Source organism: Capricornis sumatraensis, chromosome 2, assembly GCF_032405125.1.
Source record: "Capricornis sumatraensis isolate serow.1 chromosome 2, serow.2, whole genome shotgun sequence".
Taxonomy (NCBI): Eukaryota; Metazoa; Chordata; class Mammalia; order Artiodactyla; family Bovidae; genus Capricornis; species Capricornis sumatraensis.
The window spans coordinates 217452496-217467289 of NC_091070.1; the positions used below are offsets into that span (position 1 = coordinate 217452496).

The 14794-nt window shown below is 45.1% G+C and overlaps 1 protein-coding gene across 1 annotated transcript in view; it reads right to left on the reverse strand.

Annotated features, from left to right (window-relative positions):
- Window positions 1-286: 286 nt before the first annotated feature.
- COL6A3 (collagen type VI alpha 3 chain) overlaps window positions 287-14794 on the reverse strand; it is a 93123-nt gene continuing 78615 nt past the window's right edge. Inside the window, exons 43-46 of the mRNA XM_068965725.1 lie at window positions 13297-13560; window positions 12141-12239; window positions 2566-2730; window positions 287-1004 (exon numbers count right to left, since the gene is read on the reverse strand). Coding sequence (XP_068821826.1) covers window positions 961-1004; window positions 2566-2730; window positions 12141-12239; window positions 13297-13560 — 572 coding nt within the window. The 3' untranslated portion in view covers window positions 287-960. The remainder of the gene's footprint in view (window positions 1005-2565; window positions 2731-12140; window positions 12240-13296; window positions 13561-14794) is intronic.

Sequence of the window (14794 nt, forward strand, 5' to 3'; positions counted from 1 at the left end):
CATGGAGCGCTGGAGGGCAAGTGGGCTGGACCCACCGGGTCTCCCGCACACTGTCTGATAGAGCACCTTTGCGCCTTCACTGGACATCACAGGGTGATATGCAAGACTATGCACCTGGATAGGGCCCAGTGCCCCCTGCCTAGGGGTGATTCTGACGACAGATGCTATATAGAAACAACACAACCAAGAACGCCAAATCCACACTTTCAATATACTTTATTAAAAAGTTTCTTTGTATAAATTTCCTAAAAATTTTAAAATTAAAATTAAACCCCACCCCCGCACAAAAAAAAATTTTTTTTAACACACACACAACATTAGAGGAATGCCAACAAATCTTCTCTATCGTGACTTTCTTTTTGTTCTTTAATTAAGGCATTGGTCCCACAACAGTGCACCAAGATTAAGGGATTTTGCTTCCTTCTAACTAGTTAGAAGCTTTAGAAAAAGAAAATCAGCTCAAAATCTATTTCAGGAGATTGGGGGCAGGGGGGATGAAAAAGTTGGATTCTTGTTTTTTCTCCATACACAGGCTTTCCATCTAAAGTCATGCTTAATAAAGAGGCGAGAAAACGAACCAAGCAGAAGTATATAGGATAGCTGTGAAGTCAGGGGGTTATTTTCTAGATCTTACACTTGCCTGCAAGAGGCATAACGTGAAACTCCAGAGGGAAGTTGAGTCTATAGGAACGTTCACATAAACGCCAGCAGTGGGTAACGGTTACACAACGTTCAGAGTGTACGATGGAATCGCCCGGAGACGAAGAGGGTCAGGTCCACAGACACATGTAGCACCATATTGATTGGTTATGCGGCAGAGACTTCCTCCCAAGTCCGGGTGTAAATCAAAGCATGAAACGGTACAGTGCGAGGGAATGTACACCCGGAGCTCCTACAAAGACGACCGGCGGTGGCTGACTCCTTCTTCTTCAAGAGGTATGTGTCGCTGGTCGGCCACGCCTAGGTCCCCATCGCGGCGATAACCCCGGGCTGCTTGATGGGCACTGGGCGTGGATGGAGGGGAGGGGAGGGGATGAGGATGGAAGGGCAGAAGAGGAGGAGAAAGTCACATTACTGACCAGCAAGAATACCGTGTTTCTCGGGAAAACGGTCCATGGCCTCTGGCTTTCACCATCAGTCTCACTCTTCAGCTCGTTTCCTTCAACGGCTCCCCTGGAGTTTCCTGGCCTGGACTTCGGGGTTCTCTGTGTCCTCTGAGCCCTTTCTCTCTATCTCCTGGTATCACCCACCTGGCCATTAAGCAAATTCAGCACTGGCCCCAGACTCCCCGTGTAGCTGTTGTGACTTTATTATCAATCAAGTTGCCTAACATGACAGAGCTATCCAATGACCTTGCTGTCAACTGTGTTATTTAGAGGAAGCAGGACTATTTAAAGATGAGTAGACTATGCAGAGACTTCCCTGCAGCTCGAATGGTAAAGAATCTGCCTGGGAGGCAGGAGACCAGGGTTCAGTCCCCGGGTCGGGAAGCTCCTCTGGAGAAGGGAATGGCAATCCACTCCAGTGTTCTTGCCTGGAGAATTCCATGGACAGAGAAGCCTGGCGGGCTACAGTCTGCGGGGTCGCAAAGGATCAGACATGACTGAGTGACTAACACACAGACTATACAGAGGCTTCCCAGGTGGCGCTGGTGGTAAAGAACCCACCTGCCAGTGCGGGAGACAAGAGACCCAGGCTTCATTCCCTGGGTCGGGAAGACCCCCAGGAGGAGGGCACGGCAACCCACTCCAGTATTCTTGCCTGGAGAATCCCATGGACAGAGGAGCCTGGTGGGCTGCAGTCCATAGGGTCTCAGAGAGTCAGACATGACTGAAGGGACTTAGCACAGACCATATATACAGGTGCTCCCACGTGGCACTAGTGGTAAAGAGCCTGCCTGTCGATACAGGAGATGTAAGAGACATGGGTTCGATCCCTGGGTCGGGAAGATCCCCCGGAGGAGGGCACGGCAACCCACTCCAGTACTTTAGCCTGGAGAATGCCATGGACAGAGGAGCCTGGTGGGCTCCAGTCCATAGGGTCGCAGAGAGTCAGACACGACTGAAGCGACTTAGCACACAGACTATATAGAGGTTCTTATTAATTTTTCATTACATTATTTTCCCAATAATCATTTTTGTTACAATATTTATGAATAACAGAAACCTAGTAATATTTCTTTTTTTTTTTTTTTAGCCACCAGGGTGGCATGTGGGATCTTAGTTCCCCAACCAGGGGTTGAACCCACAGCCTCTGCAGTGGAAACATGGAGTCTCAACTATGGGACTGCCAGGGAAGTCCCAGCAGCTTAGGAATATTTCTAAAGGGTGAGGAGTGGTTAGCCATATGTTTCCTCATTGGCAAAATTACAAGTATGCTTTTAGGAGATAATAATAACTCAGAAAATGAATACCATGTATTTTATTTGTACAACTTCCTCATTGGAAAATTCAATTCGCCTTCTTTTTCAAATCTATCAGCATCATTAAACATCTTTAAAAGATGAATGCTTGGCCTGGATCCTTTATCTACAAAAACCACAAATACAAGATCAGAATCACTTACCAGGAGGGCAAACCTTTTCACATTCATCCTGCGAATTAAATCTGTTTTCGTTTCCACCGCAGCCTCCATACCAGAATCTGGCGCAGTTTTCAGTTACGGAATCATAGTACCACTTTAACACAAACTCTCTGCAAGTCCCACCGTCCTTTGGCAACTTACATATATCTTGAGGAACAAGATGGGGACAGAGGATTAATGCGGATGCGTCAGTGACTCTGCTCCTCACGCGAGGAACTGAAGGTCTAATCCCAGCGCTGTCAGAGACAGAAGGCAGAAGCGTTTCCAGAAGGAAAAATTCCTTTACCCCACAGAGTTTCAGTCTCTTTACTGTCAGGGGGACATAATAATCACCTACAGCTTCGAGAGCAATAAATACAATCCTATCAATAAAAGGGCTTCACAGACTGCACTTGGAATCTCAAATGTTGGCAACTATTATCGGATGATTTCAGATGAAATGAATTTGTTTTCCCCTTTCCAATCACTGAGTCAGTCTATGGTTCTTTCAATGCTCAACCCCCAGAGAAGCAACCTAAATTTTAAAACCTTGGAGTTTTCTACTCCTTGGCAAAATAGCAATTATATTCTGTCAGAACATTGTTCAAAAACAAGACTCTCCGTTTCACTACAAGCCAAGTTGATGAAAAACAAAAGTCAAAGTGGGAAAAGAAAATCCTTTATGAGTCTGTGCGTATATGCATATAAGCGTGTGTATGTAGCTACTAACTCTGTGGCCAGCCAAAGTTAACAAGCCAAAAGAAGTGCTAACACTGATGTAAAACTCACGACAGTGAAAATGTCACTTAGTAAAGCTATTTTGAAGACAGAGAAGCATTCTTTTGCCAGTTAAGGAAGTCTTTTATGTTTTGAATGCATTTTAAATGCATGCTTCTGATACAGCCCAGCTGCAGAGTGAAAGCTACATTTTCCACCATGCCTGGAGAGAAAAGTCTACAGTTCACACACAGTAAAACTTCTGTTTACAAAGTTTTTTTGGCTAACTCTAGATCGGGCTGGGAGAAAAACGCATTAATATTAATATCAACTGTTATCTGAAAATTTGAAAAATGTAAAACAAAGCCCCTGGAGTGGACAGCGCTACTTGTTTATGTAACTAACATGTGTGAATCACTGCTCCCCACTCCACACACACACACACCAGGCTCACATCTCCGGGGGCCTTCTCCCCAGCTGCAGGGGTGGCAGGGGTGGTGAGCTTCTGCAAATGCTGGTTGATACCAAGAAGTTAAAGGAAAGACCTGGGTCTTCAGGTAGAAAACCAAAGCTTGGGTCAGCCAAAATGGACCAGGCTTACGGGCACAGGATTGAAGCTCAGAATTGGTCTAAGACACTGTCTGGTGACTCTGGGGAGGCTGTCACCCCTGCAGGAGGAAGGTGGCCCCACAATTACAGCATCTCTGAGTTGCAGACTTTTCAGAGGCCCAGAAGGCTAGCAATGCTACCCAGAGCTTTTCGAAGACCTGAGGAGGCCAGGATAAAGTGACGATAACTCACAAAACCAATGTTCCTCCTCTTATAAGTGCCAGCACTGGGGGAGAAGGCCTGGTTTTAAGGAAAGAGGGGACTGAGCAAAGTAAGACCATTCAGCCACAAACACACATCCCTTGCTTAGCAATGGGTCCCCATTAGTGTGGGAACCTGGGCAAATGGTCACCTCATCCCCTCCCCTTTCTTCCCTACAGCATCCCCCAGGGGCCCAGGTTGGTTCCACATTGTTTATTCAAAGTGCATTCTCGTCCTGGCCAACCCTGTTGAGTCCTTTGGGTCCTACTCCACTGTGGTCTTCTAAAGCAGACAAAAGTCTTCCCAGATCTGAGGATGCCCAGCCTGCAGGCAGCCCTGCAGTAGGACACTGTTCCCTGACCCACTGGCTTTTCCAGTGTCCTTTGCTCTTCACCTTTGCTCTCCAGCACTAAACCACAGCATTCTACGTCCTTTATTCCAGCAGGATTCGCTGCCAAGACCGGTAAGGTTTACTAATGAAATATCAGGACATGACCACTCTGGACACACAGACACTGAAGAACCAAGAGAAATAAATTAACATGGGCCTCAGTAGTATCCAAAGACAAAATCTTGGGATTCTCCATTTTTTTTAATTAAATTGCACTGGAGTACAGTTGCTTTGCAATGTTGCACTAGTTTCTACTATACAGCAAAGTGAGTTCACTATAGTATACATAGTTGTTGCATCTGACTCTTTTGCAACCCCATGGACATGTTGCCTCCCAGGGTGCTCTATCCACGGGATTTCTGGGCAAGTATACTGGAGTGGGTAGCCCTTTCCTTCTCTAGGGGATCTTCCCCACCCAGAGATCAAACCCTGAAAAGTATGAAAGTGAAAGTCACTCAGCCGTGTCCGACTCTTTGAGACCCCATAGAATATACAGTCCGTGGGATTCTCCAGGCCAGCATACTGGAGTGGGTGGCCTTTCCCTTCTCCAGGGGATCTTCCCAACACAGGGAGTGAACCCGGGTCTTCAGCACTGCAGGTGGATCCTTTACCATCTGAGCCACCAGGGAAGCCACAGATTACATGTATCTCCTCTTTTTTAAATTCCCTTCCCATGTAGGTCACCACAGAGCGCTGAGTGGAGTCCCATAGTAGGTTCTGAGCCATACAGTAGGCTCTCAAGGATCAGAATGGGAGGGTTTATGTTCTAACATTTTCCTGTATGTTCTGAATTCTTCACAATGAGTATCTACTGTTTTATTACTAGAAAAAGGTATCTCCTGGGGTTGCAAAGAGTTGGACACGACTGAGCGACTAACTGAACTGAACTGAACTGAAAACTGAAAACAAGTTAAACTGGAAATTCTTGTCTTTTTTCAGTTGAGATTTCTATAGTGTCTAAAAGCAGCATTTTTAAAGGCCTCATCTTCGACATTTTCCAAGCCAGCAATTTATCAGTATTTAAGTACTTTCTTAAACAAAATTGTGGGGGCTAAGAGGAGTGGAAAGTGTTTATGGTGCAGATATAAATATGTGCAATTGTGTTCCTCGTTAGTTTAATGGCTTCAAAACAGGAAGGTTTAATTGCCTTCGGACCAGACATTGTTGACATGATGTAAAGCGCTTCCAAACCTCTGAAGCAGATACAATTGGCGGGAATGAATAAAACTTTCCCATGTCTATATTTTGAGTACTGACTCAGAATTACCAAGGAAATATTTTCTGCATTTTTGACTTTATTTTAAATGTAGTTGTAGCTGTATGTTAAATGTAGTTTCAGGTCTTGACCAATAGAGTTTCATTTCATAAGACATTTATGCTTCACAGTAAAAAAAAAAAAAGCCAAATGCCCTTGGGACCCCTCATAATTCAAACATGGTAGCTGACTTAGCTACCTTCTCGTGCAGCAATAAACACACTGCCTTGAAGATGGCTATGTCTCTTCAACCAAGGAGAGGAAGTGTTTGTAGCTATTTAATGTACCTCAACTTGTGGGGTTAAGTTAGTTCTTTAAATTATTATCAACATAAAGTCATATATTTTCCACATCACATCATTTTATGGCAGCCAATGCTATGTATTCATGGTGGAACATACAAATACTGGATCTCATCAAATCCAAGATACCTTAATTTTATGATGCATTATTGTTTTATATTCCACTAAGTAAGAGAAAATGCTGCCAGTAAGACACAACACGTCATCAACTCCAAGTCACATTTCCATTTTGGAAGTACTACAGTGGGAAAATTTGTGCATCTTAGAATCAATAAAGTAAGCAAAACATCGGTGAACTTATTTCCTTCTCAGCTGTGTAACTGGCCCAGCAATGCCTGCTCAGACGAAACATGGGCATTTCTACAGAGTGCTAATTTCTAGAGTAACTACAATGAATGCTACCGATTTTGTTAGTTATTTGACTCCCTTTGGCACTGAAACATCTCTTCATGCATAGGCAGGTCAATAATTTAGGATTCATTCTATAATACTAAAAAAGCAAATTTTCTGAGGTCTTTTTTTTTTTTTTTTTTGCTGTCTGAAACCCTCAGAGTATTTGCTTTACTAACCATATGCATATAAAATATCTCTCCAAGGCTTCTGCAGCCAAAAATAAGAGAAGGAGGAGAGAGATGGTTAACAGAAACCTAATACAAATGACAGTGTCCTCAAAACTAGCAGGAACAAATCACGCTACAAAAAATGCCTAGCATAGTCTGTGCTTTTTTTAAGACTGTGACAATCACTGAAAGATTCATTTAATTGCTACTAAATGCTATTTTCAGGCAGCAAATGCATCCCAGAAAAGTGGGTGTTTTTCTTTTAGATGCTGAGAAAAGCAAAAAGTGGGCAGGGATTTTTTTTTCTTTTCACAGGGCTTGTTATATTTTGTTGAGAAAAAAAAAAAGTATCAACCATTTAAAATGGAATCATGGGGCTTCCCTGGTGGTCCAGTGGTTAAGAATCTGCCTGCCAATCAAGAGGCCCTGGGTTCAGTCCCCAGTCGGTGAAAGCTGCACATACCATGGGGCAACTAAACCCGTGCACCCCGACTCCTGGAGGCCACACACCCAGAGCCTGTGCTCCGCAACAAGAAGCCACCACAACGAGCAGCCCACACGCCACAAGGAAGAACAGACCCCCACGTGCCGCAACTAGAGAAAGCCCCCAGACAGCAACAAAGACCCAGCACAGCCAAAATAAATAAATAAACACGTCTTAAATAAAATGCAACAGAACGGAACTGTGTAGTACTGCAAAGCCTGGACTCCTCGACGTTAGTAATGATGCCATCGGTCTGCTGCTGTAGTCAACCTTCGTCTCAAACTGATGCCTTACTCACATTCCACCTCACACTGATGCTACACCTCACACTCCATGCAAAACAGGGCCAGGCCTCATCAGGGGAGACAAAGAATCCTTTCGTGAGGGTGTCCTCATGTTCGGGGCCTGGGTCACACTTCTGGTAAAGAAGTATCTATTAAATGTGAATTTCCAAAGCGGCGAACAGTAACAAATGCCAACGAAAACTCAGGTATTAGCACTGTCCAGCCTTCCTCCCCCTCACTGGATGCCGTGGATCCGAGACTTGTTCATTTCACAGGATTTGGGTCCACAGATTCCTGCACAGATTCAAACACTGGTCACCATGTTCCCCAAACCCAGAGTGGCTAACTATGACAAAATTCAGTTCCCAAAGACAGAATCAAAACCTAGTAAATCTTTTATTCATGAGGTAAAAAAGGCACACACACATAAAAAAGTGTCTAGCATTTACTATACAAGAAAGGGCCACATCTCTGCAAGCACAAACCACGTTTCTAGTGAACTGGTGCTGCAAAAAAACAAAAAGAATCAAACTGTATTCATGTTCACATAAAAATGCTAACTTTAAAAATGATACTTGCCTGAACTGTCTTGAAAATACAGGTTTGCAGAAAGAATGCATATTGTGGCAACTGACGTTTAGATGTGAAATATACATACAGCTAGGGAGGGAGAATACAGTTACTGTACTTGTAAAGTTTCTCATAAATGATTTGTTGTTACTCCTTTTTCCTTTCTGCCAAAACATGAATATTGTTAAAATGTTTTACCCCCTGGGGAAATTTCTAAAATGCCTTAACTGTATGGGAGGGAGTGAAGGGAGGCATTGGGAGGGAGGAAAGCAAGCTTCCATCTCCTGATCTGTTTATGCATTTTAAATTTATACATTCTAAAGTAAATACCCAATTAATTCAATTCGAGAAGAGCTTTCAAGATGGGGTATGTGTATATGTGTGTGCGTGTAACTCCATATGTTCACGTGCAAATGTTTACTAAGTGACTTCTCCAGGCACAGCACTGTTTTGTTACTTGTGGGCTAGAGATCAGTTGTGCAGAAGCTTGTTAAGAAGAGCAAGTAATTTATACTTTCAGACTGACTTGAATCACTGGAGGAAAATAGACATATATGTGCGCACGCACACACACACACACGTGAAACAGCATTCAGGTCCTGGGGCTGAGGGTTCTGTACAGGTCAGAAGGACGGAGAAAGGTTTTGGGTTCATACACATCTAACTACCAGTCGTCACCTTGAAAGACACACAAGCCCCGGTTTTAACATCTCTTTTCTCTCTGTCACGTGAAGAGACGAGACCTAAGCGTTGAAGGTGTGGATTGAGAATACCTTCCTACTCCTGAATCTGTGACTCAGTCTTAAAAAACAAGACAGCCCAGCAAGATGTCTGTTAAAAGACTGTGTTGTTTATATTAACTCAACACTGTTTATATATTCTTATCCCTTCTGGACCACACATAAGACCAAACACAACCCCAAATCTCACTGTGCAGTTTATTCCCAATTATTTTCTCTTACCGAAGCATCACATTTGCTAGAAGTTTCACCTTCCCCACACTCTATGAGGGGTGAAGTTACCGATGAGTGGCAACAATGTGCGCAGATCTCAGGGACTCTGAAGTCAGAATGTCACCAGTCCTGACCCCTATCTTTGGTGAGATCCTAGCGGATCCCTTACGGCTTCTCTGAACTCAAGCGCCATGCTGGGTGGGCTAGGGGCTGCAGAGAATCCCCAGAGCAGAGACAAAAGCTGATCCATGGTCACTTGATTATAAGCCGAAATCAAAGGGGTTGAAAAAACTCTGATTTGAAAAGATACATGCACCTCAATGTTCACAGCAGCACTATTTACAATAGCCAGGACATGGAAGCAACCTAAGCGTCCATCAGCAGAGAAACGGATAAAGATGTGGCGTATGCGCACAATGTAATGTGACGCAGCCACAAAAAAAAAGAACGAGAGAAGGCCATTGCAGCAGCAGGGATGGGCCCAGAGATGGTCTTACTGAGTGAATGAAGCCAGAGAAATAGAAACACCGTGTGATATCATCACACATGGAAGCTAAAATACGACACGAAGGAACTTACCAAACAGAAACAGCCTCACAGACAGACATAAGAAAGAAGCCTACGAACCCGAGGGGCATCACAGGGGAAAGCAGGCAAGGGAGGAGAGGTGGACGAGCAGTGTGAGGTTAGCAGATCCAAACCACTACTCATAAAGCAGACAAGTAAGACCCTTCTGTTCAGCACAGGGAACTATATTCAGTACCATATAACAACCCATATGGAAAAGAATATATATGTATATCAGAGTCATTTTGCTGTACATCAGAAACTAACACAACATTGTAAACTGTAATTCAACTCTACTTTAGTAGCTCCGAATACATAGACTTCAATAATATTTCTCAAAAGAGAAAGAAAAAAAGAAACAGAGGCACTGAGACTTCAGTTTCCTTCTACATCTCAAACCATCATGCCACATCCTTACTGCCATTTTTTCAGTCTAAGTTAAACGTCATAACATTGAAAGTTTTTATAGTTTTTTCACACAATTCTTAAGAAGTTGAAACTGAATCACCCAATGTAACATGAATCTCTGAATTATTCCCATACATTTATATCAGGAAAGAACTTGGAAAGCCCAGAGGAGCCTGAAAAATACTTGGCTCTCTGATGCTGGGAAAGATTGGGGGCAGGAGAAGGGGCGACAGAGGATGAGATAGTTGGCTGGCATCACCGACTCGATGGACAGGTTTACGCAAACTCTGGGGGACAGTGGAGACAGAGGGGCCTGGCGTGCTTCTGTTCATGGGGTTGCAGAGTTGGACACGACTTAGCAGCTGAATAACAACCTCTATCACAGACCAATTCCTAAACTTGTTTCCAAATATAAACTATTTTGAAACATTTTGCAGCTTTATAAGTAGTTGGTTTGTTGACCCTTATTAAACATCTATGTATGTAAGAGTTTCATAATTCCTGTATTGACTTCATTATCTTCTCTCTAATAACTCCTTATGTCAAAAGTCATTATGGGTTATGGCTGAATTAAGAGATGATAGATAAATGTGAAAATACAGATGTAGATATATACACGTGTATACACGGACGGGGGAAAGTCCCATATTCAATGGAATAAAATACTATCATAGTAAAAGACAAGACTCCTCCAGAAACAACTAAAAGAACCAAGTCCTATATTTCCAAGCAGGCCCAAAGAGATGGAGGTGTGGAGGAGGAAACCACCCAGCTTCATTTAAACGCAGGTGAGTTAGGATACAGACTCTACAAGAAGGGTGAGGTGGAGAAACAAGGATCATTTTAAAACTTGCAATGGAAAGAGTAAAATGGGGAATCCTCACAGCTCAAAAAATGAGCGTGCTGCTGCTTCTGATGATACAGGACAAAGTGGGAAAGCACAGCTGCTTTTACAGCTAGGACCTACAAAAGCAGCTCAGCACCCAAGAAATGCCTTTCACCCTAATCCATAAGAGAAACAAACTCTGTAAAGAAATACACCTTCCTCCTCCTGACTGGGGCCAATAGTTTGTTGTTGTTCAGTGGCTAAATCCTGTCCAACTCTTTGCGACTCCATTGACTGCAGCACGCCAGGCTTCTCTGTCCTTCACCATCTCCCAGAGTTTGCTCATATTCATGTCCATTGAGTCAGTGATGCTATCTAACTAGCTCATCCTCTGGAGCCAACATATTAGTTTCAAAACTAACAAACTGTCCCCATAATTAGTGGAAACCCTTTGCTTTGGGGTCTGTAAACCAATAAGATATCTAAATCCCATGGAATTTGACTGTGGAATTAATACCAATATCTTTGGCCGAATACTCTTAAGCAAAGCATATTGGCCATTTCAATAACCGTTTCCCACAGATGAACAATCACAGCTCACGTTCCCCTGGAGAGGTTATGGGTCACCCAGAGTTCCACTGCCCAGGAACAAAAACAAGAAACAGCTGTCACTTCCAGAAACACGTCTAACTTGTCACAGATTTCACATAGAACATGCACATGCTTGGCTCAGGCCCAAGAGAAGGGCAGGCTCGATTAAGCCAGGGTATATGCGGAGGGAACTGGGACCAGAGCAGCGATCCCGTGGGTCACTTCCAAACCAGCGAATTTCATGGATTCCAAACTGAGCTGTCTCGTGTTCTTCTGAGTAGTTTCTTATTAAATTAAATCACTGCGCAGATGAAACCCTATGCCGTGCTGCATCACAGATCACAAATAAACTCAAGTCCCAAGATGAGGCACTGGGGAAATGACTAAGGGACTCATGAGTTCCTGGCTACAGTCCCCCAAAGCTGCCCTTGGTCAGCTTTTTCTAAGAACCTCGGCACAGGCAAGGTAAGCCACCATTTGGAACTTGGAATATGGAAGTTAAGACCAGGATGGACCACACAGAGCCACTTTGGAACATTCTCCATACAAGTCACTCCTGGTCTGAGAATTAGAACCCCAGCAGATTAAACTGTTCAGAAGAATTCTCTTTTTTTAAAAGTAGTATAATTTACTGAACTTTCTCCTTTTAAGTATGAAGTATGGAGTTCTGCTTTTATCTCCGCTTTTGTTTTCAATGTTTGGCCTCACCACACAGCACGTGGGATCTTAGCTTCCCGACCAGGAATCAAACTCATGCCCCCTGCTGTGGAAAGACGGAGTCTTAACCACTGGACCCACCAGCATAGCCCTAAGAATGCTTTCTTAGCGCTGCAATGCACCTAAGATTTTCAATGTCTCACCTGCTTTACTCCCAGCCAACCGGTCTGTGCTCACCACTAGGTTGACGGTTGCACTAGAAGCTGACCGCTCTGCTTGCGGAGGTGGAAGCTGAATTTTCTCTGAAAAAGAAAAAGATTCACCCCTAGTAAGTAATTTGGAAAAGTAAGAGACTGAGGCAGGCTTGCTTTTCTGGATTATGTCTTAGGTAAGGATGGGCCACTGAGACACAGAGCCCCAAGAAGTCTCTACACACACGACTCCTGTCTGGTGTCTGCACGTCTGATTCATCTCATCAAGCAAACAGAGAGCCTCTGAACTTGGGACAGGTCCTCACAGTTTCCACGTAACTTCTGCTGTTTCCATCCTAGGAAACAGAGCCCTGGGGCTGAATGGTCTTTGGACTCATATCTTTCTGCATTGCATGGTAACAGATGGGAACTGCCCATCCTCATTCATAGTTCCTTGATGTGAATGACACTGGCCCAGGGGAAAAGAGTGGGAGCCTCCCCCTCCACGTCCCAGGAGCGGCAGGGGTGGAGAAGAGCCGGGGCTAAGGGAGGGGTGTCCAGGAGAACTTGGGGGTGGGGCATTGTCCTGAACAGAGACCAGGAAAGCACGCAAGGGCAAACCCCGGGGCAGCACGGGCACCACGGGGCCCACACAGCAGAGGGCAGAGCAGGACACCCTGGGCCCGGGGGAGGGGCACGCCGGTGCCCTTTCTGCAGGGCTGTGGACGTCCCGCAGTGCTGGGACGGTGCAGCTCCAAGGGCTCCCTGGTTACTCCCTACGGAGCGCGACTCGGGGTGTTTTCCGTTCACTGAACACGAAAACATGCTTCTGACACTCAGGCACGGCGGGTGGCTGAGACCCAGCCAGGTTCCACGGGCATATTTCCTCCTCCCTAGGAAGTGGCTACACTCGGGCCCCGTGGGTCAGGGCTCCTCCATCAAGTAGCCCAGGACCCCAAAGGCAGGGTAATAGTTCACAAGGAACCCCGGTTTCCCTTTTGTTAATTTATCGAGTTCGGTACAAGCAGGAAGTGCAGGATCTCACTGTAACCTTGTTGCTGTTTTTCAGGACAAGGTCCAGTGCATGGGAATTGTTCCCCTGACCGCCCCGTTTGATGTCTTGTGCAGAGAGGGGTACCGACTGTCCTTCAGGCGACCTAGTACTTACTCGTGCTGAAGCTGCCTTGGTAGACGGCTCTGACCTGAGACCTCAGGGAGCAGGTCACCGTGACGTGATAAGTCTGCCCAGGGACCAGGCCCCCGATGACGCGGTCCGTGCCAGTGAGGTTCTGCCTCAGGACCACAGCCTGATCTTGGGCCGAGGTGACGGTGAGGTTGTACAAGTAAGGGCTGGGCGGCTCGGGCCTCTCCCAGTGCAGCCTGGCACTGTTCTCTGTGACCTCGGACACGTGGACCTCGCGAGGTGCCTTCACTGCGGAATAGAGAGAGTGTAGGGAGCATGAGGTACAATATGCTACCCTGGGGGCTTCCCTGGTAGTGCAGTGGATAAGAATCTGCCTGTCAGTGCAAGGGACACAAGTTCGAGCCCTGGTCCAGGAAGATCCCACACGCCGAGGGGCTGCTAAACTGGTGTGTCGCAGTTTCTGGAGGCCATGCACCTAGAGCCCACGCTCTGCTCAACAGAAGCCGCAGCACTAAGAACCGTGACCCATAACCCAAGGGGGGCCCTGCTCATTGCGCCTAGAGAATAGCCCTGGCATCAAGGCAGACCTGGCACAGACAAAATCAAACAGATACACAATTTTTAAAATGATCTTCATAAAAAAAAATCTTTAAAAAATTAATTGATAAAAAGTAAAACCCTAAATGACTGTAACACATAGGCCAGAGATGAAATCTGAAATCTGAAAGACATGTACCAGTAGACAGTTGATCTGAAGCTTAGGGGAGGCAGAGGAATAATTTCTCATTTAAGCTCCTGAGAAGACTGATGCTGTAACTACCAGCATATGCGAAATGTGAAAATCACAGTAATCAAAAATCTCATCATTCATCCACCAGGTATAACACTACCTTTTTTTTTTTTCTGTCGAAAATCTAATTAAGAAGATACTTTGAAAATGCACAGTCCAGCGTGCTTAATCTGAAATCTTCAAGACAGAATAAGCCCCATCATTAACAGTCTATTAAATACACATCATGGAACGTCAGGGCATGACCTGAAATTCTTGGAAGGAATCCCTGCTCTCTCTCTGTTCATAAAATGAAGACAATGTCCACTTTTTCAGGAGCACATACATCCTGCCTTCACTTTTCAACTCAGTTTGTGACTCCAAAGGAACTTCTAAGTGTCTTCTTTGAGGGAAAAATAAAACAACACAGTCTGAGTCCCGTGAAGCCCGCCTGCCCCTGGTAATCCAGTCCAGCCTGGAATGTACTCTTCCCCAGGGCAGTACCAGCACACAGTCCAGCCTGCAGGGACAGACGGATGGTCTGGCTCTAACTTTCCTCTTTGCTAAACAAAATGCCCCAAGGTAACCACAGCACAAAGCCTGGGCTTCCTTTCTGTGGGTATGAGCTTCACAGTGGGGACAAGGCTTGTAACTGCAAAGCTCCATCCAGAACTTTGGGGGTCATAGTCTGAGAGAGGGAGGTCTAGCTCCAGAACTAAAGCCTAGAAACATCTTTTTCACTGCCTAAGAGCT